Raw genomic sequence first — 25,941 nt, forward strand, 5'->3', positions numbered from 1 at the left:
GCTCCATAGGCCATCCTTAAAGCTCTTATGTTCTGAAAGGGGAAGACAGTACACAGTGTTTTGGCTTGATTGCATCTCTGGGGGAATAGTTAGAATCATAGGGACATTTTGTATTAATTTGATTTCTCTTCCAGAGCAAAAGGTGTTGTTGGAAAGGGGGTTGACTGAACTGTGGTTGATTTGGGGCCAGCTAGTTATGATGAATTCCTGCCACTTAAGAGAGCACAATCCTGGGCCAGGTGAGCCCCAGATGGACTGGACAGAGAAGTAGGGAGATGCAGCAGCAGCTGTCAGCCCAGAGTGGTGATAGGATTACTTTGTTAACTTCTTTGGTATCCACATGAAGATGGGCATGTTATCAACATGGTCATATGGGAGAATATTTTTCAGCTATATTGAGTAGGTTAAACTCCATTCTGAAATCACTTAAATTCATGTGTTTATATAATATTTTATTAGCATCTGTGAAAAATACAAGATGTTTCTAGGAGAAGATAAATGAGATGATTATCACAGGTATGTGCACATCAAGAAACAATAAGAAGGTACAAGAAGATAAAAGAAAAGCAATATTATATAAGGTGTGTAAATTGCTATTACCCTCACCAGATCCAAGGAAAAAATCAACTTTAAAAAAGTAAAGAACAATGAAAGGAGTAAATTCTACTCCCAAGGCACACTACTGCACTGTTTGTGAAACTCTGGATTGGTCCAGTCATTTTGAAAAGAAGTTTGGAATGATGCCCTGAAAATCACTAAACTGCATAATCTTCATTTGGGTCCATAGAGATCAAAAGAAAGAGGAAAAAGATCACCATGTATGAAAATATTTATAGCAGTGCTTTTTTTGGTAGTAAAAGTTCTGAAAACAAAAATGATACCATCAACTGGGGAATAAGTGAATAAAAGATGGAATATAGAAGTAATAGAATTATTCATTGCATGGTAAGATATAATGAATGAGGTGATTTCAGAAAAACCTAGAATTGTGTGAATTGATGCACAGGGAAGTGAGCAGAACCAGGAGAATGTTTTATTTAACTACATTGTAAAGAAAATATCTCTGAAAGATTTAAGAACTAGATACTTTGGACATGAATTACCTAGAAATCATCAAGATTCAAGAATAGTTTACAAAATAGATAAATCATGCAGGAAATTCATACTGAGTGAAGGCATTGGGGAAAGGGGAGGAGGGCTAAAACTTCACTTCCTTGTTTGATTTGATGAATTGACAACAGTTGGTTCCAGCCATATTCATCACAGTCTTTGCCACGCCTCCATCCATGACTCTGAACTCTCTCATATCACACTTTCATAGACTTAACTTTCTCCAGATGCCATTGTGAGGCTTGTCCTTTCCCAAGTCCGCCTTGAATCTCAAACTCAGTGTCTTGTCCTCTCCCTGTAGGAAAGGGACAAGACTCATTTTGGCTAGGAACTTCAATTCCCAGCAGTCTGTGCTGCCTTCATAGAGGGAAAGTTAGTCTTGAATACCTAGTTACATTAGCCCCCCAAAAAAAATTCCCTTTTTCTTGAGTTTAGAGTTTTCTTGGCATGATTTTGTTTTAGCAAGTAATGATTTCTTTATTGGAGTTCAGTTGCTTCTTCTAGCTGATTTTTTTTCTTCATTTTCATTTTAGTACCTGATTTTCAGCTTCCAAGTGGAAGAACTATCATGGAGGTGGTGTCAGCTGAGGTGAACAGCTTACTTCCAGAGGAGATCATGGACACTGGTATAACTTTAGTGGAAGATGATAGCATCGAGGCTGTTATCGTTTCATCCCCTATGGGAGATGCAATTCCCATGGAAACGGACCTGCAAGAAATTGTCAACATCAATTCATCCGGTGAATCTGCAACCACAGCCATGTCCACTGCCCCCGAACCAGCCGCAGTGTCTAGTAACCATGCTAACAAAGTTGTGGGCAACACCATAGTGACAAAAACGGATTTGAATGCTGTAAAAACAGCCTTTCCAAGTGGCCTTCAAAAACTTGGTGCCCAGACACCTGTGACTATATCAGCCAATCAGATTATTTTAAATAGAGGATCTCAGACATCTGATCTTAAACTTGGCAATCAAACAATTAAACCGGATGGACAGAAGTTATTTGTAACAACTTTGGGCAAGTCTGGCCCACCAATTGTTTTAGCACTACCCAATAACCAACTGCCCCAGACTCAGAAAGCCACATCTCAGACACAGTCAGGAGACTCTAAAGTGCAATCTCAGCAAATCAAAGTAGTTACTATTGGAGGAAGGCCAGAGATGAAACCTGTCATTGGTGTTTCAGCATTGACACCAGGAAGTCAACTGATTAATACTACAGCTCAGCCTTCTGTGTTACAGACTCAGCAATTAAAAACAGTGCAGGTAAAAAAAAAAGATTTGTCTATTAAAAATGCATATATGTGAAACATTGATCAGTTGTTGGTATGTATTTAGGGTGGTTTATATCCAGATTCTTATTGTTGCTTTTAATTTATTTAGTTGCTTTTATTTATGAAAATAATGACCCTTGTTGTCCAGGAAGATTTTCAGCATGCAAATTAGCAAACTAAAAAGTTGTTTTTGTTGAATTTAATTTTGAACATTTAAATATGTATTTTATATATGTATGCGTTTTCAGTGACAGTTTTTTTCATGTATGAGAAGAAACATTCTTATTAATTTTGTTCTACGAAAGACAGCTTTGCAGGAGTAGAACAACATTTTGTATTCCAATAAATAGTCTTCAATACTCTAGACTAGCAAATTTCTGTCCCTTGACCTTGAATCACTGAGAATTTAGCTTTGGAGAGCCACTGTCACTGCATCTTTTTTTTTTTGCTGCTGTTGTTGTGTCAAGGATGGGACACTGACTTGGAAAGTAACCTATATACGGCTCAGTAATTTACTCTTAAGGCTTTCTTTGTTCTCAGTAAAGCCTTTTTTCTTTGGAAAGTTGGTCCTACTTTTTGTTATTTCCTATTCAAGTTTGGTTCCCCCCTATGATCCCTTAAGCCATGGTCATTAATAGCCCTCTCAGATTTAGCCTTCCAAGTGGGAACAGGAAATAGAAGCTGGGTGGTGAGGCAAAGAGAAAGCTTAGAAAGGTTTCATGGCTAAGTTGATAGATAATAAGCGTTCTTTGGGTAGGGTTTTGTAACTAGACTCTTGTTCTCTTGAATCACTCTAATGTCATTATTATTCCACTGCCTTCTCGTTTTGTTTTGTTTTTCATACTAACACTATTATAAAATGTTCTTATTTATTCTACATATGTTAATAACTAAAAAGAAGCTTCCAAACCTATAGGTAAGCCAAAACATTTAGACCAATGGAAAATTCCAATCACAGGAATAATTATCAAAGCTCATATTTACTCCATACTTTAATAGTTGTAAAAAAAATTTTTTTTTAGATTTTACAAGGCAATGGGGTTAAGGCTTACCCAGCGCCAAATGGCTAGGTGATTATTAAGTGTCTGAGGTTGGATTTGAACTCAGGTACTCCTGACTCCAAGGCCAATGTTCTAGTCACTGTGCCACCTAGCCACCCATTGCAAAATCTTTTACTTAAATTATCTCATTTAATCCTCACAGGAACCTTGTGAGGTTGGTACTATTGTCCCTATTTTACAGATGAGGAAACTGAGGCTGAGAGAGGTTCAATGTCTCCACAGCTAGTAACTGTTTGAGGCAAGATTTGAACTCAGATCTTTCTGACCCTGTTATTATTTAGCTCTTCCATATATTGCAAAGCCCATACATTTTATTTCCTTTTTCAGTTGCACAGAATATTTATCATTTTACTCAATTCCTGGTTATCTGGTTTCCTCTATCAACTTAAGGTTGTTTTCTAAGATAGGAAGAACAGAAAGCCAATAGCTCTTGGCCAGTAGGCTGGGGAAAAAGGGAAAATATAATCAAAGCCTCAGGAAGAATTGATCATGCAGTATGACATTTGAGAGGTCTGGTCACATTGAAACCCAGAACATCAATTGGAGACTGATCAGAGCTATCTGCAGTGACTTAGAGGTCAGCAGTCCACCTCTGAGCTAATTGTGTCGTAAGAATCACTGGTATTCTCTCTCTTTTTTTTGGTAAAAGATTTTTGCAAGGCAATGGGGTTAAGTATAAGCCTTGCCCAAGGTCACACAGCTAACTAATTATTAAATGTCTGAGGCTAGATTTGAACTCAGGTCCTCCTGAGTCCAGGGCCAGTGCGTCACCTAGCCATCTTGGTATTCTCTTTAAGAAAAAACTAAATATGGACAGTAACTCTGACCTTATGGGATAGCGGCTAGAGAGTGGCCCGGACAACTGTAGAACTCCTTAAAATTTACATGAACTTGGCTCATTCGATTCTCACTGAAAAGCAAAGTTGTCACTATCTCATAGGCATTATTACATTTTATGGATGAGGAAACCAGTGTCTCTTTGCTCCAGTCTCTGAAGAGAAAGTCCCCTTTATCATTAAGAGCAGATCCTCTCTCTTTGTGCTCCTGATTTCATCCCTTCTAAGGATCCTAGAACCCAAGAAGATCTGAATTCAGATTCTTCCTCTGACATGGATGATGGCACAATCTTGGTTAGGTTGCTCAGGGATTTAAGAAGTCCATTGACAGACTCATTTGGAGTTACTTTACAGTAATGAATCATTCTATCTAGACCAGATTTTAAAAATATTTTTATGAAAGCAGAGAAATCTGTAGCAGTTTTTTTAACCATTCAGCAAATATTTGAGCAATTAAAAAAAATTAGTGAAATAGTTTTGATGCTTCAAGGGGTATTCTTTAGTTATCTGTAACATTTTACTTCTCCAGAATATTTCTTTTACTGAAAGTACCAGATCGATAAAGCTTCTCTTTCCAAGATGCCAAAAAGGCATATTAAATGTTCTCTTTTATTTATTATTAATCATAACAGATGTTGACATGGCACTTCGTGGTTTTCATGATCTCATGTGAACCACTCATGATCTCTTTCCCACCCTTTTCTTGGAAGCACTTCTTTTCCAACCTGAAGGTTAGTTTTATGATTGTTATTGGACACTCAGAATCTCAGATTTAGCTACTTCCTCCATCAGATTTTCTTGTTGGTGCTTTCTTTTGTTTCAGTTTTCAAATTAAATAAGCCAATTTAAAATTATCCTTTTACACTTTGGCAGTACTCAGTTCCAAATGTAATTATCTTCCAGTTAGAGCAACCTTTTTTTTTCTTGAGTCCTTGAGTTCCATTACATAACTGGAAATCTTTGACTTAGCAACTTTATTTTATTTTTTTAAATTTATTTTTATTAAAGATATTATTTGAATTTCACATTTCCCCCCAATCTTAACTTCCTTCCACCCACTGCCCCCACGGAAAACAATCTTTCAGTCTTTACTTTTTTTCCATGTTGTACCTTGATCCAAATTGGGTGTGATGAAAGAGAAATCATATCCTTAAAGAAGAGAAGAGAAGTCTAAGAGGTAACAAGATCAGACAAAAAGGTATCTGTTTTTTTCTAAATTAAAGGGAATAGTCCTTGCACTTTTTTCAAACTCCACAGCTCCTTATCTGGATACAGATGGCACTCTGCAGACAGCCCAATATTGTTCCCGATTGTTGCACTGATGGAATGAGCGAGTCCTTCAAGGTTGATCATCACTCCCATGTTGCTGTTAGGGTGTACAGTGTTTTTCTGGTTCTGCTCATCTCACTCAGCATCAGTTCATGCAAATCCCTCCAGGCTTCCCTGAAATCCTGTCCCTCCTGGTTTCTAATAGCACAATAGTGTTCCATGACATACATATACCACAGTTTGCTAAGCCATTCCCCAACTGAAGGACATTTACTTGATTTCCAATTCTTTGCCACCACAAACAGGGCTGCTGTAAATATTTTTGTACAAGTAATGTTTTTACCCTTTTTCATCATCTCTTCAGGGTATAGACCCAGTAGTGGTATTGCTGGGTCAAAGGGTATGCACATAGCAACTTTAAACATAGAAGAAAGATGAGACTTTACTTTTTTGTTCATGAATTTTTACAATTTTGGAAAGAGCTTCTTTGCTTAAGCTTTATTGATGCTTTTTTTAAAAAACAGTAATTTTTTGAGAATACTTTAATCTTTCCTAATTATTGAAAACTCCCTTGTTATCAAAGGAAAACAGAAACACCCAATATAGTGACCCTGTCCGACAAGGTATTCAGTAGTCTGCCTGAGTAGTCCTTGCCTCCTCTCTGATGAGAGGAAGAAGGTATAACAGCTTAATCTTGAAAAAAAAATTTCTGATTTAAAAGTGTTTGCATTGGCAAACACTACAAATGGGTTAGAGTTATGGAAAGTATCATGAAAACCCAAGTATTCTATCAAAAAAGGCAAATTATTTATCATTAAGAATTTAAGTATATGATACCTTTTTCATACCTGAAATCATTAATATTCAATAAACCAGTAAAATTCCTATGAATTTTGAAATTTTAAATGTTTAATGGCAAATGAGGACTACTTCTCACTATACAATGCTTGGGGATATGCTAATTTGTTTAAACCCAATTGCAGATCCTCAGATTGTTCATTGTGTCAGAACCATTGTTAGACTTTATGCTACTTTTCCCATTTCCTATAATCCCCCTCCCTTCATAGAATTTTGTATTCATAATGCAAAGTAAATATGGTTTATGAAATAGTTCAGGTTGGAATTTAAGCCCCCCCCCAAAGCAGGAGATTACTTTGCTTTTGTTGTGTCCCATATATTACTCACATTCATGTTGGTAATATTTGTTATAATATGCTTGGAGGCAGTATGGTATCAAGCAGAGAGTACTGGACCTCTTGGCCAAGTCACTTAATTTCTTTAACTTTGTTTCCTCATCCATAAAAGTGAGACTATAATAGGATGATTAGGAGGATAAATGAGGTGTTGTCTCTAAATAAAGTATTATTTAGCCATATGGTTTATATATGTGTACCTATAGCTATATCTACCTACATGTGTGTATGTGTGTGTACACACATGCACATACATGTAAATTTATCATTATTAGAAAGTATTTGTAATTTGAAAATACCAAGCAATCTTTAATACCTGGTCATTTTTCAGAATGGATTCTTAGACATTGTTGTTTATAGAAATTTCTTTTTTAGTTATGCTTACCTGCCATGTTATAGGAAGAGTTTTGTTTTTTAATTATACTAATGGAGGTCTGTTTCAAAGTGACCTCTCAGTATTGACTGAAAATAACATTTTCAGGAGTAATGACACCAGATAATTTCAAAGTGACTGTTGATTCTATCTTACCTTTTCCTCTTTATAAGAATATATTGTTGTTTTACTTGTGATTGATCAGAAATTTTAAATAACATTATATAGGACAATGCAAAGAGCTATGCAATTTTTTCTTTGTGGAATTTTTAAGGATGTGAATATTTTAGCGACTAAAATTTATTAAATTCTTATTTTTTTTTGCTTTTTACATTTGTGCTTTTTGCTAAGTAAAGGTTTTTCTTGATTGCCAGATCTGTCTTAATTCTATGTAAAAGAGTACTTAATAGCCATCTACACAATTATTTATACATTGCAGATTGCTAAGAAGACGAGAACACCAACTTCCGGCCCAGTGATCACCAAACTAATCTTTGCAAAACCAATTAATAGTAAAGCAGTTACAGGACAGACAACTCAAGTATCACCAGTCATAGCAGGTTGTATTTATTTGTTGTTTCTTAAGCTGTGTTTTTACCTTTAGATATTTACAGGAAACTGATCTGTGTTCCTAAGGGTCTTCCTGCTTGAACATTGAGTGGAAAGGGAAAGGCAGCTAGCCAAAGCTTCAGGTAGCTCTTTCAAGGAGTCAGAATGGTTCAATGTACATAATAAAAGACCTGTGGCCCAAGTTAGAGAAGACTGTAGTTCAGCTGGGCAAAACTAGCCTGTTTCCTGGCTTTTAATGTGGAATTTGAGTCCTTGGAAGAAAACAAATGAAACATTACAAATAACCACCTCCAAAGGTCAGATGCATTTAAAAAGAAAAATTCCTGAATTATTCTTGGAGGGGCAGGAACATAATACTTAGGTAATAACAAGCATTTTGTGTTTGGACTTTGGAACCAAATATTTCAATTAAAAGTTAAGGTTCTTAAGCTTATTTGCACCTTCTTTAGACTTCATGTTTCTAAAAGATGCACATGAACCCTATTGTTGGCTAGTCTCATGGTGAATAGAGAAAAGGTTTACCATTGTTGGAAGAATGTTTTATTTTCATACAATTCAGATCGTGTTCCACTGAAGTCTCCATGTTTTTTAAACCAGAAGTTGTTCAGTTTGCATGTTCAACAATAAAGTGTCATTAAATGGAGAATCTCTTCATTGTAAATAATGATGTAAAGTGGTGGGGTTTTTTCTTTTTGGTAATAGAATTACTTTTAGCTTTGCAGAAATTATATTTGTATTCAGCAGTGGAACTAACTACTTTTGAAAACCCTTAGAGGCGCTGATTTCCCAATAGCCTCATCTCTGCTTTGGTTATTAGATTATCCAGGTTTTACCTGAGTTTGTAAGTGGCAAGATGTCAATGCATGATTTAATTCAGGGCTGAACCAATAACACCAGTAAATGTAACTTATTATGTAGCTTAAAAAAAAAAGTCAGGATTATATTAAATGTTGTGTGAATCCCTACTACATCTAATCAGACCCTAAAAATGAAAAGAATCATTGAATTTGAGAGGTGGAAGGGATCTCCTTAGCCCCCTAAATCTGGTGCCTGTGAGACATACCTGAAGATCTCCAAACAGCCAGTGGGTTGGCCCAGAGAATAAAGTGTCATGTTCAGTCCCGCCTTTGACCCTTCCTATCTGGGTAGTCATGGATCCTTCCTTGGGCTTAGTTTCCTTCTGTCAGATGACAATCAAGAGAGTGGCTCCCTCATGAGGTAGTCTTTGTCAAGCTCTTCCTTGACATTATCACTGTTTCTGTTATTATATACATATCACCACTATGATATCACTATTGTTATTATTGCTAATCAGAGAGAGAGCAACCAGTTCCAGTTTTGGGTAACTTCCTAACATCAATCTGAAATTGGTCTCTTTGCAACTTGCTTCTACCCTGTCCCTTTTCTGCCTTCTGGAGCCCAGTAAGACATGCTTCATCCCTCCTTCACATGTTGGACCTTGGAGTACTTGAAGTTTGTTGTCATGTCCTCCCTGAGCCTTCTCTTCTTTGGGCTAAAAAATATCTCATTCCTTCAACTGATTTTTGTATCATATGGACCTTTAGGCCCTTGCTGTTCAAGTAGTCTTCCATTGGATATGCAACCTCTTGTCCTTAAGCTTTTTACTACTCAACCCAAATTTTAGAGTCAAAATAGAAAAAAATGTTATCTTAATCTTTCATTCATAGGCCATATGAATAATGGAGAGGAAGATGACTTACCCTGTTAGGGAAAGAAAATTTAAAAAGTTATCAAGTACCATTTTCTCCTTCTTACTTACTCTTCTTCCTTTGTCCCTTTAGCTTGATATCTGTGAATTTAAAAAGATGATTTTTTTTAAATCCAATAACTAAGCCATCAAATTATGGCATCATAAATTTGAAGTTAGAAAAGATGATTGTGTTAGCACAGAAAAGAGGGTGCACAGTTAGGTTGGCATAATATGCATTTAAAAAACAAATATTAGGACAATCCCATGTATTGGAAAACTTATATATTGTTGAAAATAGGACTATTTGAAAGTGTTAATACAAAATTGACCTTGAACCTTACAAATGACAAAAATGTAATGGCAGCTTGTTTTCAATGCCCACAATAAGAATTCATAAGATGAAGTTCACTATCTACAGCACACTCACATGGTACATAGTACATAATGTCAAAGGTCAGAGTTAGAATGTTTTGTGGGGCAGCTTCCTGAAACCCAGATCCCAATTCTCTCCATCTTGCATTTAACTCAGATTTTTAATTCTAGCACAGATGTATAGATTTAGGGTTCAGTATGCTAAATAAAAGTCATTAACTGCTTTGATTATCCCCGTTTGAGTTCCCTCCCTTCAAATATAGGTCACACTCAGGTTCTACATATTTGTATGCATGAAGTAGTACAAATATAATGCATTCTCTGGGTATGTTTTTGCTTATACTTGAGGTAGGTTCACACTACTATTTGACCTTCTTCCATTTCTTTGCAGGAAGGGTTCTGTCACAGTCTACTCCGGGGACTCCCCCGAAGACCATAACAATATCTGAAAGTGGTGTTATAGGGTCAACTCTCACTTCTACAGCACAGACACCAAATAAAATAGCCATCTCACCTCTGAAATCTCCCAATAAGGTAAAAAGATTATTTTGTGGTTTTTGTAATCCTAGGTATTGTGATTTATGTCTTAATTTTCATTCTAATTTGTCATCTACTTTTCTATACCTCCAAATATCTACCACAGTGTCACAACAGGCTTCAGTGGACTTGGATTCTGTGAATTTGAATTCCTTTTCTTCCCTGAAGCTCAGTTTCCTCATCTGTAAAAATAGGGATAATAATGCTTGCATATCATAGAACTGTTGAGATAAGAGCTTTGTAAACTGTAAAATTCTACTAAATGTGTGATCATTGTAATGACCATTATCGGAATGAATAATGTTGGTCCAGGACTCCAGAAGGAAGCACTATCTTCCCAGTAATAACCCCATGATACTTGCAGCTGTCATTTGTTGGCCTTGATTGGCTGCCTGGTTCCCAGAGACAAGGTCTTTTCCGTGCTCTGCCTGCTACACTGGTGTGGGGGATCCTTTCAGGACTGGAAGTCATCCTTCCCTTTCCTTACTGCTGTGGTCATTGAGCACTTTAGATAACGAGGGGCCATTCCTAGCCCTTAGGACTATAGAATTTTTCCCCTTCTTCACCAGTCTGATACATTACTTCATTCTTAAGGGGGGGAGGTCTGGCTCAGCCTTGAACTTGACCTTGGGGAGGGATCAAACTCTTTGCTGGGGAGTCCTGTCTGCTGACAGACTTGATCAGTCCAAGGCTAGGTGCCTTGCCCCACCCAGGGACTTCATCTCAACTACCTTGTTGCACTTGTAGGTCCTTGGGCCAGTTCTTTTGTCAGGCAGCATAAAGTTGGACCCTTTACGGTCAGGCCTCTTCCTTGGCTCTTTTTTTTTTAAATTAATTTTTATTAAAGATATAATTTGAGTTTTACAATTTTCCCTCCAATCTTACTTCCCTCCCCCCACCTCCCCACGGAAAACAGTCTGTCAGTCTTTACTTTGTTTCCATGTTGTACCTTGATCTAAATTGGGTGTGATGAGAGAGAAATCATATCCTTAGAGAAGAGACAAGACTTCTAAGAAGTAACAAAATCAGACAATAAGATATGTTTTTTCCTAAATTAAAGGGAATAGTCCTTGAACTTGTTCAAACTCCACAGCTCCTTATCTGGATACAGATGGCACTCTCCTTTGCAGACAGCCCAAAATTGTTCCTGATTGTTGCACTGATGGAATGAGTGAGTCCTTCAAGGTTGATCATCACTCCCATGTTGCTGTTAGGGTGTACAGTGTTTTTCTGGTTCTGCTCATCTCACTCAGCATCAGTTCATGCAAATCCCTCCAGGCTTCCTTGAAATACCATCCCTCCTGGTTTCTAATAGAACAGTAGTGTTCCATGACATACATATCACAGTTTGCTAAGCCATTCCCCAATTGAAGGACATTTACTTGATTTCCAATTCTTTGCCACCACAAACAGGGCTGCTATAAATATTTTTGTACAAGTAATGTTTTTACCCTTTTTCATCATCTCTTCAGGGTATAGACCCAGTAGTGGTATTGCTGGGTTAAAGGGTATGCACATTTTTGCTGCCCTTTGGGCTCTCCAGAAGGGTTGGATGAGTTCACAGCTCCACCAACAGTGTAATAGTGTCCCAGATTTCCCACATCCCTTCCAACAATGATCATTATCCTTCCTGGTCATACTGGCCAATCTGAGAGGTGTGAGGTGGTACCTCAGAGAAGCTTTAATTTGCATTTCTCTAATAATTAATGATTCAGAGCATTTTTTCATATGGCTATGAATTGCTTTGATCTCCATATCTGTAAATTGCCTTTGCATATCCTTTGACCATTTGTCAATAGGGGAATGGCTTTTCGTTGTAAAAATATGACTTAGTTCTCTGTATGTTTTAGAAATGAGTCTTTTGTCAGAATCATTAGTTGTAAAGATTGTTTCCCAATTTACTACATCTCTTTTAATCTTGGTTACAGTGGTTTTATCTGTGCAAAAGCTTTTTAATTTAATGTAATTGAAATCATCTAATTGGTTTTTGGTGATGTTCTCCAACTCTTCCTTAGTCATAAACTGCTCCTCTTTCCATAGATCTGACAGGTAAACTAGTCCTTGATCTTCTAATTTGTTTATAGTATTGTTTTTTATGTCTATGTCCTGTAACCATTTGGATCTTATCTTGGTAAAGGGTGTGAGGTGTTGGTCTAATCTAAGTTTCTTACATAGTAACTTCCAATTTTCCCAGCAATTTTTATCAAAGAGGGAGTTTTTATCCCAATGGCCAGACTCTTTGGGTTTATCAAACAGCAGATTAGTATAATCATCTCCTGTTTTTACACCTAGTCTATTTCACTGGTCCACCACTCTATTACTCTATTTCTTAGCCAATACCAAACAGTTTTGATGACTGATTCTTTATTATGTAATTGTAGATCTGGTAGGGCTAAGCCACCTTCTTTTGCACTTTTTTTCATTAAGCTCCTGGTGATTCTTGATTTTTTATTTCTCCATATGAATTTACTTAAAATTTTTTCTAACTCATTAAAGTAATTTTTTGGAATTTTGATTGGTAGGGCACTAAACAGATAGTTTAGTTTTGGTAGAATTGTCATTTTTATTATATTAGCTCTACCTATCCATGAGCAGTTGATATTTGCCCAGTTATTTAAATCTGATTTACTTTGTGTGAGAAGTGTTTTGTAATTGTTTTTAAAAAGATTCTGAGTCTGTCTTGGCAAATAGACTCTCAAGTATTCTATATTGTCTGAGGTTACTTTGAATGGGATTTCTCTTTCTAGCTCTTCCTGCTGTATCTTGCTAGACATATATAGAAAAGTTGAGGATTTTGAGGGTTATTTTATGACCTGCAACTTAGCTAAAATAGCTAATTGTTTCCAGTAGTTTTTTGGATGATTTCTTGGGATTCTCTAGGTAGACCATCATATCATCTGCAAAGAATGAGAGTTTTGTCTCTTTCTTCCCAATTCTAATTCCTTCAATTTCTTTTTCTTCTCTAATTGCTGATGCTAACATTTCTAATACAATATTGCATAGTAGTGGTGATAATGGGCACCCTTGTTTCACCTCTGATCTTATTGGGAATTCCTCTAGCCTCTCCCCATTGAATATAATGCTTGTTGATGGTTTCAGATAGATACTGCTAATTATTTTAAGGAACAGTCCATTTATTCCTACACTCTCCAGTGTTTTTAATAGGAATGGATGCTGTATTTTGTCAAAAGCTTTTTCAGCATCTATTGATATGATCATAGGCTTCCTGATAGGTTTGTTGTTGATATAATTGAGTATACTAACATTTGTCCTAATATTGAACCAACCCTACATTCCTGGAATAAATCCTACTTGATCATAATATATTATCCTGGTGATAACTTGTTGTAATCGTTTTGCTGAGGTTTTATTTAAGATTTTTACATCTATATTCATCAGGAAATAGGTTTATAATTTTCTTTCTCTGTTTTAATTCTTCCTGGTTTAGGTAAGAGCACCATATTGGTTTCATAGAAAGAGTTAGGCAGAGTTCCATCTTTCCCTATTTTTCCAAAGAGTTTATATAGAATTGGAACCAATTGTTCCTTAAATGTTTGGTAGAATTCACTTGTGAATCCATCAGGCCCTGGAGATTTTTTCTTAGGGAGTTCATTGATGGTTTGTAGAATTTCTCTTTCTGAGATAGTGTTGTTGAGATATTTAATCTCTTCATTTAACCTGGGTAACTTAACATTTTGGTAAATATTCATCCATTTCACTTAGATTGTCAAATTTATTGGCATAGAGTTGAACAAAATAATTTCAAATTATTACTTTAATTTCCTCATTGGTGGTGAGTTCACCTTTTTCATTTATACTAGCAATTTGGTTTTCTTGGTCAAATGGAAACCTCTAGTAGAATTGACCAATTAGAAAAGGAGTTGCAAAAGATTAATGAAGAAAACTCCTCCCCCCAAAAAAGAATGGAGTCTACAGAAACTAATGAATCCATGAGACAGCAAGAGTCAGTTAAACAAAATCAAAAAATAGAAAAAGTAGAAGAAAATGTAAAATACCTCATCAGTAAAACCACCGACCTCGAGAATAGATTGAGGAGGGGCAACCTGAAAATTATAGGGCAACCTGAAAACATCGAAGAGACAAAAAGCCTGGACTTAATATTACAGGATCTAGTGATGGAAAACTGCCCTGATATCATGGAATCAGAGGGCAAAGTAGTTATTGAAAGAGTACATGGATCCCCACCAGAAAAAGATCCTAAAATGAAAACACCAAGGAATGTTGTGGCGAAATTCCAGAACTATCAGATAAAAGAGAAAATCCTGTAAGCAGCCAGAAAGAAACAATTTAAATATCAAGGAGCCACTGTAAGGATCACAAAGGACCTGGCTGCATCAACATTAAGGGATCTAAGGGCCTGGAAGGAGATATTTCGAGGAGCAAGGGAGCTTGGAATGCAGCCAAGAATCTACTTTTCCTGCAAAGCTGAGCCTTCTCTTCCAGGGAAAAAGATGGACATTTAACAAAATGGAAGAATTCCAAAAATTTCTGATGAAAAGACCAGAGCTAAACAGAAAATTTGGACATCAAACAGGAGGTTCAACAGACACATGAAAAGGTAAAAGGGGGGGGGGGCGGCAAAAGGAAAAGAAATGCTATCCAGTAAGTTGAAACTGGCTATATCCCAGAATGGGGAAAAAAGATTCTCATAAATCTTGGGAATTGTAACTCTAACAGAGAGAATATACCTAGCCAGAAATGATGGACATTCATGACCTATCCATGAGACTGCTATCCAATGGGATGTAATTGGCTTTAACCCCACTTGGGAGAAGGACTCTGGAATTTTGACTCTATTCAATCGAATATACTGAACTAGAAGGGACAGACACTCAGAATTTTCTGTGACTTAGAATGATCTAAAAAACACTACCTCGTTAAAATGGGGGACAGGAAAGAGACTGGAGGAGGGAGCGGATTGAATGGGGTAAATCTCATTACACTAAGAGGTACAAAAAAACCTATGGTAATAGAGGGGAAGAAGGGAGCAGAGGAGAAACACCTGAATCATCTTCTCATCAGACTGGGCTTAAAGTCAACCTACACATACTCAGTTAACTTATAAAACATCTAACCTTTCAAGTATTAAAAGGGGAGGGGGGGATGGAGTAAGGGAAGGGGTGTGGGGGGACAAAAGGGAAATAACAAAAGGAAGGAAAGGGAAAAAGGGAAAGGGGAAAGAAAGGAGGGGTGATATAGGAGGGTAAACACACTGAAGGGGGTGGTATTCAGAAACAATACTGGGGAATATGGATGGGTGGAAAGGGGTAAAAATACAAACAGAGGGAAGATAGCACGGAGGGCAATAAAGAATTAGTAATCATAGCTTTAAATGTGAATGGGATGAACTCTCCCTTAAAATGTAAGCAAATAGCAGAGTGGATTAAAAACCAGAATCCTACAATATGCTACTTACAAGAAACTCATTTGAAGCCGGGAGATAAATATAGAGTAAAGGTAAAAGGTTGGAGCAAAATATATTTTGCTTCAGCTGAAGTAAAAAAAGCAGGGGTAGCAATCCTTATCTCAGACAAAGCAGCAGCAAAAATAGCATTAAAAGAGATAAGGAAGGAAACTTTATCCTCCTAAAAGGTACCATAGACAATAAAGTCATTTCAATATTGAATATATGTGCACCCAGTGGGACAGCACGCAAATTCTTAGAGGAGAAGCTGAAAGAACTACAGGAAGACATAGACAGCAAAACTGTACTAGTGGGAGACCTCAACCTCCTGCTATCAGATCTAGATAAATCGAATCATAAAATAAACAAGAAAGAAGTTAAGGAGGTAAATAGATTGTTAGAAAAATTAGATATAGTAGACTTATGGAGGAAACTGAACGGGGATAGAAAGGAATATACCTTTTTCTCTGCAGTACATGGAACTTATACAAAAATTGACCATGTACTAGGACATAAAAACCTAATGATCAACTGCAGAAAGGCAGAAATAGTGAATACAGCTTTCTCAGATCACAATGCAATAAAAGTCATATGCAATACTGGGCCAAGGAGATCCAGATCCAGAACAAATTGGAAACTGAATAACCTCATTTTAAAAAATGAGTGGACCAAAAAACAAATTATAGAAAGAATTAACCATTTTATCCTAGATAATGATAATAATGAAACAACATACCAAAACCTATGGGATTCATTCAAAGCAACTCTCGGGATATATTATAGCTCTAAATGCTTACATGAATAAATTGGAGAAAGAGGAAATCAATGAACTATACATGCAACTAAAAAAATTGGAGAAAGAACAAATCAAAAATCCCCAATTAAGTACCAAATTAGAAATTCTAAAAATTAAAGGAGAAATTAACAAAATTGAAAGCAAAAAAACTATTGAATTAATAAATAAAACCAAAAGTTGGTATTATGAAAAAAACAATAAAATTGATAAACCTCTGGTCAGTTTCATCAAAAAAAAAAGAAAGAAGAAAACCAAATTGCTAGTATCATAAATGAAAAAAGTGAACTCACCACCAATGAGGAGGAAATTAAAGTAATAATTTGAAATTATTTTGCCCAACTCTATGCCAATAAATTTGATAATCTAAGTGAAATGGATGAATATTTACAAAAATATAAGTTGCCCAGGTTAAATGAAGAAGAGATTAAATACCTAAACAACCCTATCTCGGAAAAAGAAACTCAACAAGCCATCATTGAACTCCCTAAAAAAAAATCTTCCTTGGCTCTTGAAGGGTTCAGTTGCTACAGCAATTGCTATGTTGTCCGCCAGAGCCATCTGTTAGTCCTGCTTTTCCTGACAGCTCCAGCAGCCCATCATTACTTCCAGGACCCGTTTTGCTAGTGGGGGTAATGATGGATTCCTGATGTTGACACTTCTCTAGGTGGCCTGGCAACCACCACTCCTGTAAAGAGCTAGAGACTTTGCCACATGCCCTGTCTACAGAATCCTGCATTACCTAATCATAACAGGCATCTCAGCTTGCCGGCAGGACCTTGAATCATCTTTGCATTTATTTTCTGCCCTCTGCATGTGAGGGACTATTGGATCTAAGAATGGGCTATATCCTCTTGATCGTTCTAGTGATGAAGATGTCATCATTGCGTTGAATATGCAGCCCTTCATTTGAGAGTCCCATGTAGTCACTATGTAACAGTCCACTGTCCCCTGGCGCTTTACCCCCAGGGAACATTGTAGATGTATCATCAAAATGGAACCTTAGATACAGACATTGGTTTTAAAAAGCTTTAGTGAAATTTGAAGAGTTACATCATTTCCTCCATAATGTGTCCTGCAGCCTGTGCCACTCTTAGGTACCAGAAGGTGACTGGAGTCTTTTTCTCCCTAGTACAAATCCCAAGAACAAGCTGCTATTGATCCACTTGTCCTAGAAAAGAAAAAAGTGGTGGTGGCACCAGAGACTTGTCTGTGCTCTAGCTGCGGTGTTGGAGCAACTCCCACTTCTGCCAAGAAGAGGGACCTGGCACCTTTGCCTGGGGTCCCTCGACATGGGCCTCTCAAGCACCCAGCACTGGAAGTCTCAGGGTGAAAGCATCTTGATCCGTAGTTAATCATTCTGAAGCCAAGAGCCGAGCCTCAACTTTAAAGTGGTGTAGTGTCCCTCATTGCTTGGCATTGTATCTCTCTCCGTAGTACCTTTAGCCAGGGAGGCTCAGCTTTTAGTGGTCTCCTAACATCCCAAGCAGGGAGTCCAGAGAACTTCCAAAGTAATGCTTGTTTTCAAGGTGCTTAGTCTCTCTCCTACATGTGACTATGCAAATTCAACAAGGGAAAATTCACATTTATCATCATCAGGGAACAATTTAAAAAATTATATATCTTTGTGTATTTTTTTTTAATTTGAATTCCAAATTCTCTCTTCCCCCCTCGCCCCTTACCTACCCATTGAGAAGGCATGTGAAATCATGCAAAACACTGGGAACAGTTAATTTTGCATATTTATATATGTTTACATAAATATACATATAACAGTTAATTATAATAGCTAGTATTTAAATGCTGGTTATTTCAACTTCAGAAAACACTTTAAAGGGCAGTTAGGTGGTGCAGTGAATAAAACACTGGCGCTGGAGTCAGAAGGACTTGAGTTCAAATCCGGCCTCAGATACTTACTAATTACTAATTACCTAACTGTGTGACTTTGGGCAAGCCACTTAACCCCATTGCCTTGCAAAAAATCCCCAACAAAAGCAAACACACTTTACATTTCATCTCCATTGGCATCTTCACAGCAAAACAACCCTGTATATGAAGTTGTTGCTGTCATTATGCTTGTTTTGCAGTTAGAGAAATCGAGATTGAGAGAGGTTAAGTGACTTGTCCAGAGTCATCCTTTACTGAATGTCTCTAAGTCAGGAGTTGAACTCAGGTCTTCCTGACTTTGAGCCCTGTGCTCTGTTCACTTGGCCATCTCAAGGGCATGGTAAGACCCAGATCCCATCCACATCTGTCTCTAGACACCAGATGTTCACCGATATTCATTTTTTATTGACATTTTATTCTTCCCAGAAATCCCCCCTTTTCCAGAGAACTATCTTATATAACAATATTTTGTAAAGAAAGGAAGAGAAAAATAGTAAATTCAATTAATACATTGAAAAAGTCAGAAACCATATGTGGTGTTCCACAGCTGTGGACCTCCCGCCCTGGAGGAGGAGGGGGAAGTGTCTTCTCACATCTCTTCTTTGAGGCTACGCTGTTCTGGGGAATTCTTTGTGGTGGCTCATTCCATTGTCAGTGTGATAATTGTTTCCTTGACTGCTTCCTACTTCAGTCTGCATCAGTTGATGTAAGTCTTCTGTATTTGTTATATTCATCATTTCTTATAGCATTGCAATATTCCATAATAATAATTACATTCATGGACTATAACTAGTTTCCTCCCCATTCCACTGAGAGCTACTTGGTTTCCAATTCTTGGCTGCCACAAAAAGTATGACTATAAATATTATAGTGGGACCCTTCTTGGGATATGTCTGGATCAAAAGGTATGGATATTTTATTTGTTTTATTTTCAGAATTCCAAACCTCCCTTCCAAAATGCTGTGCTTCTTTACAGCACCACTACAGTGTGCTGGGTCCCTCCAAGATTGACTATTTCCATCTTTTTTGTCATCTTTCCCAATTCTTAGTGCAGATAAGATCTCGGGATTGCTTTAAATTTTCCTTTCTCTTATTAGTGATTTGTGAAATATTTTATAAGATTATTAATAGTTTAATTTTATATCCATTGACTACTTATTAGGGAATGACTTTTCTTCATACACACACAAGCATACATTCACACATTTTTAGATCTTGGATAGCAAATCCTTATCTGAGGCATTTGAAATATGATGTTTTCCCATTTCCCTTCCCTTGTTTCACTTTCTATTTTGTCTCTGGCTTCAAACTATCTTGAGCAATTTTCCTATATGAATTTTTTAAAATATGATATATGATGTCCAAGTTCTTTTTCTTTTTTTTGGAGCATGATTTTTCAGGTTGTCCAGGAATTCTTAAATTATCTCTCAATCTAATTTTCAGATTACTTGTTTTTCCTTAGTGGTATTTCACATTTTCTTCATTTCTTTTCAGTTTTTGACTTTATTGTTTTTGATGACTCATTGACCAATTTCAGTTTTTAAGGAATTATTTTCTTCAGTGAGATCTTGTGCCTCTTTTGCCATTTGTCCAGTGCTGATTTGGGGGGGGGGCATTTTGCAAGGCAATGGGATTAAGTGACTTGCCCAGAGTCACACAGCTTGGTAGTTATTAAGTGTCTGAGATTAGATTTGAATTCAGGTCCTCCGGACTCCAGGGCCAGTGTTCTATCCACTTTGCCATCTAGCTGCCCCCCAGTGCTTATTTTTTAAGGAGTTAATTTCTTCAGTATTTTCTGTGCTTTTTTAAAACCAAGCTATTTATTTTCCTTCCATAATTTTCTTTCATTGCTCTCATTTTTCCCTAATTTTTCCTTTACCACCCTTATTTGATTTTTAAAAATGTATTTATTTTTGTATATTTAAAAAAATTAAATTAACTGCAAAATAAGGAAAAAACTTTGCTTTGTGTGCAATAAAAAATGAGAGGATTCATAATATAGAGCAATAAATTTCCATTTCAAGAAAACCTATGTAAGAAATATTGTATTCGAAAATTGTGTCTTTACTTCCTTGTAGATTTTCTTCTGGTCTCTGCTATACACTGTTACTTCATTTTTTGCCCTCCTACCCCTCCCTCAGGATGATGACAATTAAGCAAGGAGATATATATATGCATATATACATACACTCATATATGCATATACATACTCTTATACATTATACACACATGCACATATATAAGCACCCCTATATAGGCATGTTTATATATATACATACCAGAATACATATAGCCATATAGATACATGTGCATTTATAGATAGCTACATCTCTTTTTAGTTTTTGCAAGGCAAAAGAGACTTGCCCAAGATCACACAGCTGAGTAATTATTACGTTTCTGAGGCTGAATTTGGAGTCCTCCTGATTCCAGGACCGCTGCTCTATCCACTGTACCACCCCCTCCATCTCATTTTTATAACATTTACTGAAAGCAGCAACTCCTTATTCCTCTACTTTACTTATACTCCCTATTTTGCCTTCTTATGCCTTAACCTATTGTCCTTCCAAGAATCCCTCCCTTCCATACCCTTCTATAACTCCTTCCCCAATGATCTACACATGTATCTTCATATTTATCCCATCTATCCCTTCCTCTTATTTCTTTCTCAATTTAAAAGGCTTACTTATATAGATACATACCTACATATATGTGTGTGTGTGTGTGTGTGTGTGTGTATGTATCTTATGTATGTATTTATGATTCTCTCTTTAACTCATTCCTAATGGGAGTAGGTTTCCAGAACTACCAGCTCTGCTTCCCCATCTAATTCCTTGGTTTCAAGTTTTCCTCACATCTTATTTGTATTTTTATTAATATTGTATTTGTTTTCCAATTATATACAATAGTAGTTTTTTGTAAAATTTTTTGTAAGCTTTTGAATTTTACAATTTTTCCTCCACCCTCCCTTCCCTCCCCCAATCCCCCCACAGAAAGCAGTCTGATAGTCATTACATTGTTTCCATGCTATGTACATTGATCGAAATTGAACTCATTTCTTATTTGTATGAGCTGATAACTTTTTTTTTCTTTTAAGAATCCTATTCTACTTGGCTCTACCCCAGTGTTTCCCTCAAAGTACTCAGTATCTAATAGCAGTTTTGGATTTTGGGTTTTCATTTCCATGTTTAGATAGTAAACAAATTGTTCTTTTTGAATCCCTTGTAATTAGTCTTTGATGTTTACCTTTTATTTCTCTTGTTATTGCATGTCAAATTTTCTATTAAGTTCAGATATTTTTGCAACAAAGTCCTGAAAGTTTTGTCAGTTCATTGAATATTTTTTTTCATTCAGGATTATACTTTACTTTGTTGGTTATGAGATATTTGGCCATGACCCCAGTTCTTTTGCTCTTCAGTATGTGGTGTTTCAGTCTTTTAATATAGCACTCCCTTATTTGATTTAAAAAATTTTTTTTTTTGCTTTGTAAAAAGCTCACTTCTAAAAATTCTTTTGGATTTGGATCCAGTCAGCATTTTTTATTTTTTGAGGCTTTGCTTATAGATGTTTTCTGGTCTTTGACTTCTGATTTTATATCCTGAGTTTCTTGGTCACCATAATTTTTATGATCAGGTTCTTTTTGTTGTTATTTGCTTATTTTTTTCCAGTATATTTCTTGACTTTGGACTTTTTACGTTAGAGTTGAGAATGATCTGGGAAGAGGACTGGTCACTGCTCTCCTGGTGTGCATTCTGGTCCAAACTCAGACTGCAATTTGAACTGTGATGCAGCTGGGGGAAGAAGCTGCCACATGGTTCCCAGGCCTGTGCCTAGAACTATCATAGGAATTTCATGTAATTTCTTTCAGACCCGTGGCTTTTTTGTAGGCTCTCCCTCAGAATTTGATTTGATGTGCCTTTATTAGTGATTTAGAAGGTTGATTAGAAGAGTTCAGTAGAAAGGCTCACTTTACTCCACTGTCTCTCCCTCTATGACCTTCCTTTCTTATCCTAGACACATTAGTTTTGGTTTTCCAGAAATTTCAGTTTCATATAAATAGTTACTGTTTTTATGTTTTGTAATTTACTTTATCCCTCATTTTGTTAAGAATATGTTTTGTCAGGGGGCAGCTAGGTGGCGTAGTGGATAAAGCACCGTCCTTGGAGTCAGGATTACCTGGGTTCAAATCCCGTCTCAGACACTTAATAATTACCTAGCTGTGTGGCCTTGGGCAAGCCACTTAACCCCATTTGCCTTGCAAAAACCTAAAAAAAAAAAGAAAGAAAAAAGAAATAAAAGAATATGTTTTGGCCTGATGCCTATAAAAGGTCAGTCATTCAGTAAATGTTTATGAAGAATCTACTATGTCACAAGCTTAGACCAAGTTCTAGGGATAAAAATGAAAGGCAACAGACAGCCCCCCCCCCCCCCCCCCCCCCCCCCCCCGTTATTGAGGATCTCACAGTCTAATAAGAGGGGTCATGCAGACAGCTGTGTACAGGCAAGATCATTGGATATAATCAACTGAGAGAAGGCATTAAAATTCACAGATTGAGAAGGACTTCTTGGGGAAGGTAAGAGTTAGCCAGGAAAGCCATAAGGTAGAATAGAAGAGGACAGGCAGTGAAAATACCTAGGGTCTGGAGAAGTGTCTTGTTTGAGAAACCACCAAGTTGCCAGTGTCAGTGGGTCACAGGGAGCCAAGTGTAAGTATGAAGTAGGCAAATGAGCTCCTGATTTTTTTGTGGTATAATCTTTTAAGGTAGCATATCCATTTAGAATTTATTGTAGACTATGGTATGAAACTTGTCTGGGATTAATTTCTGCCAGATTTCTTTCCAGTTTTGCCTGCAGTTTTTATCAAATAGGGAATTCTTTCCCAAACATCTTGTTTTCAAAAATATATAAAATACCCTAACTACAAGAAGACCAAATAGAGATCCTAAATAATCCTATCGTAGAAAAGAAAATAGAACTTGCTGAAAAGGAAAAAAATCAGAAAGAAAAGCTACTAGTTGCAGTGAATTCACAAAAGAATTCTCTCAAAAATTAAAGAACAATGAATAAAAATACTACACATACAAGAGTTGAGAATAATTTTAACAAATTTTTTTTACAAACTCTTTATGAGACAAATATAGTCCTAAAATCTAAACCAGGGAAAGACAAAGCAAAGGAGAATTGTAGTATATTATTATTAACAAATTTAGATTTATTATTTATTTTGAAAATAAAAAAATGTTTCAGTCTCAGAGTTCATCATTTCTTCTTCTGGAAGTTGATAGTATTTTCCATCATGATTCCTTTGAAATTATTGTAGATGATTGTGTTGATGAGAGTAACTAAGTCTTTCATGGTTGATTATTGTTACAATCTTGGCTGTTACTCTGTATGTTGTTGTCCTGGTTCTGCTCATTTCACTTTGCATCATTCTTCTGAGGTTTTTTTTTTTAAACATCCTGCTTGTCATTTCTTATTAGCACAATAATATTCCATCGAAATCATATACTGCAACTTATTTAGCCCTCTCCAAATAATGGGTATATTCTTGATCTCTCATTCTTTGCCACCATAAAAAGGACAGGTAGAAATATTGTGCATATTGGTACTTTTCCTTTCTTCAGTGTCTTTGGGATATGGATCTAGTAGTGTTACAGTTGTTTCTGTTTTGTCCAGAAACCTGAGGATCTTCCCCTCCCAGATTAATTTCTTTTCCTTTGGATTATGCAAAAGAAGGTCCTCTTACTTCTTTACTTTCTAACCTAGCTTAATTACTGAGAAACAGTGAAGATATTACCCTCCCAATAATTCTCCCCCCTTTTTTTTTGGAAGTGACCATTCTTGGCCTCTTTGCTTCATCTCTCTTTCTTATCTAACCTTTAATGACTTGAATGGGCATAGTCTCAACCAAACTATTACCTGGTAAAGAACTGCCTTTAAAAGACCAAGGTCTCTCACTTCATCCAAGGCCATCATCTCCAGTCATCCTGATCCCTGTCTGACCTACCAATGGACTCAGTTGATTGTGGAGGAAAAAGTGAGATTAGTGACTGCACAGCACCCCCTCATTTAAATCCAATTCACTTTCATGTCATGATCTTCTTCAAGAATGAGGGACAAACATCATCAACATCATCCTTACTAGCGTCTGAAGTCTGTCCAAACCATATAGCTATTGCTTCCATAACTTTGTGTATCCATCTCATCCTTAGCTATCCCTTTCTCTTTTGGCCTTCAATCTTTCCTAATATCAGAATTTTTTTCCAGGGAGTCTCTCTTCTCGTTGTATGGCCAAAGTATTTAAACTTCAGCTTCTGTGTTTGTCCTTCCAAGGAATGGTGTGAATTAATTTCTTTAAGTATTGACTAATTTGATCTCCTTGCTGTCTGAGGCACTCTTTTTTAAATTTTTTTTTTATTATGGCAATGGAGTTAAGTGACTTGCCCAGGGTCACACAGCTAGGTAATTATTAAGTGCCTGAGTCTGGATTTGAAATCAGGTCCTCCTGACTCCAGGGCTAGTGCTCTATCCACTGTACCACCTAGCTGCCCCGTCTGAGGCACTCTTAAAAGTCTTCTTCATCACCACCATTCAAAAGCATCAATTCTGTCATGCTCTGTTTTCCTTATATTTCAACTCTCACAGCCATACATTGCTACTGGAAAAACCATAGTTTTGACTATATGGACCTTTGCTGGCAAGGTAATGTCTCTGCTTTTTAGTATGCTGTCCAGATTTGCCATAGCTTTTCTTCCAAGACGCAAGCATCTTTTAATTTTCATGGTTTGCAGGCACCATCAATAGTGATCTCCAAGTTCAAGAATATAAAATCTGACACTCTTTCCATTTCTTCTCCCTCTTTGCCAGGAAGTGATGAGACCGGTTGACATGATCTTAATTTTATTTAATGTTGAGCTTCAAGCCAACTTTTATATTTCCCTTTCTCACCTTCAAGAGACTTAATCATATACCCATTCACTTTCTGCCATCAGAGTGGCATCATCCATCTACATATCTGAGATTATTGATCTCTTCTTAATTCCAGCCAGACCATTTCCCCTGAACTACTCTGCACATAACTTAAATCAGTAAGGTGACAAGCACACAGCCTTGGTATTCTCTTTTCCTAATCTGAAACCAAATAGTTGTTTCAAGTTCAATTCTAACTGTTGCTTCTTAGCCCATATCTGTGTTCCTCAAGAGACAAATAAGGTGATCTAATACTTCCATGATCTCTTTGAGGACTTTTCACATTTTGCTGTGCTCCACACAGGCAAAGGCTTTGGTATAGTCAGTGAAGCAGAAGTAGATGTTCTTCTGGAATTCTTTTTCTTTCTCCATAATCCAGCAAATGTTGATAATTTGGTCTTTAGTTCCTCTGCCTCTTTGAAAATCAACCTCTGCTTCTGGTAGTTTTCAGTTCATACTTTTTTCAATTACCTTTCTCCCCACCCCTATTGAAAAACAAAGAAAATAAACAATTTTTCTTTTTCTTTTTGGTTTTTTGCAAGGTAAGGGAGTTAAGTGACTTG

The 25,941-nt window shown here is 36.6% G+C and overlaps 1 protein-coding gene across 2 annotated transcripts in view; it reads left to right on the forward strand.

The window, feature by feature from the left end:
* The window catches only part of LIN54 (lin-54 DREAM MuvB core complex component), a 79,391-nt gene that overhangs the window by 16,844 nt on the left and 36,606 nt on the right, over nucleotides 1-25,941 (forward strand). For both annotated transcript variants that reach the window (XM_074228507.1, XM_074228508.1), the window contains exons 2-4: nucleotides 1,644-2,377; nucleotides 7,557-7,677; nucleotides 10,162-10,304. In XM_074228507.1, the coding sequence (XP_074084608.1) occupies nucleotides 1,679-2,377; nucleotides 7,557-7,677; nucleotides 10,162-10,304 (963 nt within the window). In that variant the 5' untranslated portion in view covers nucleotides 1,644-1,678. The remainder of the gene's footprint in view (nucleotides 1-1,643; nucleotides 2,378-7,556; nucleotides 7,678-10,161; nucleotides 10,305-25,941) is intronic.

The sequence above is a fragment of the Macrotis lagotis genome, chromosome 3 (assembly GCF_037893015.1).
Source record: "Macrotis lagotis isolate mMagLag1 chromosome 3, bilby.v1.9.chrom.fasta, whole genome shotgun sequence".
Lineage (NCBI taxonomy): Eukaryota > Metazoa > Chordata > Mammalia > Peramelemorphia > Peramelidae > Macrotis > Macrotis lagotis.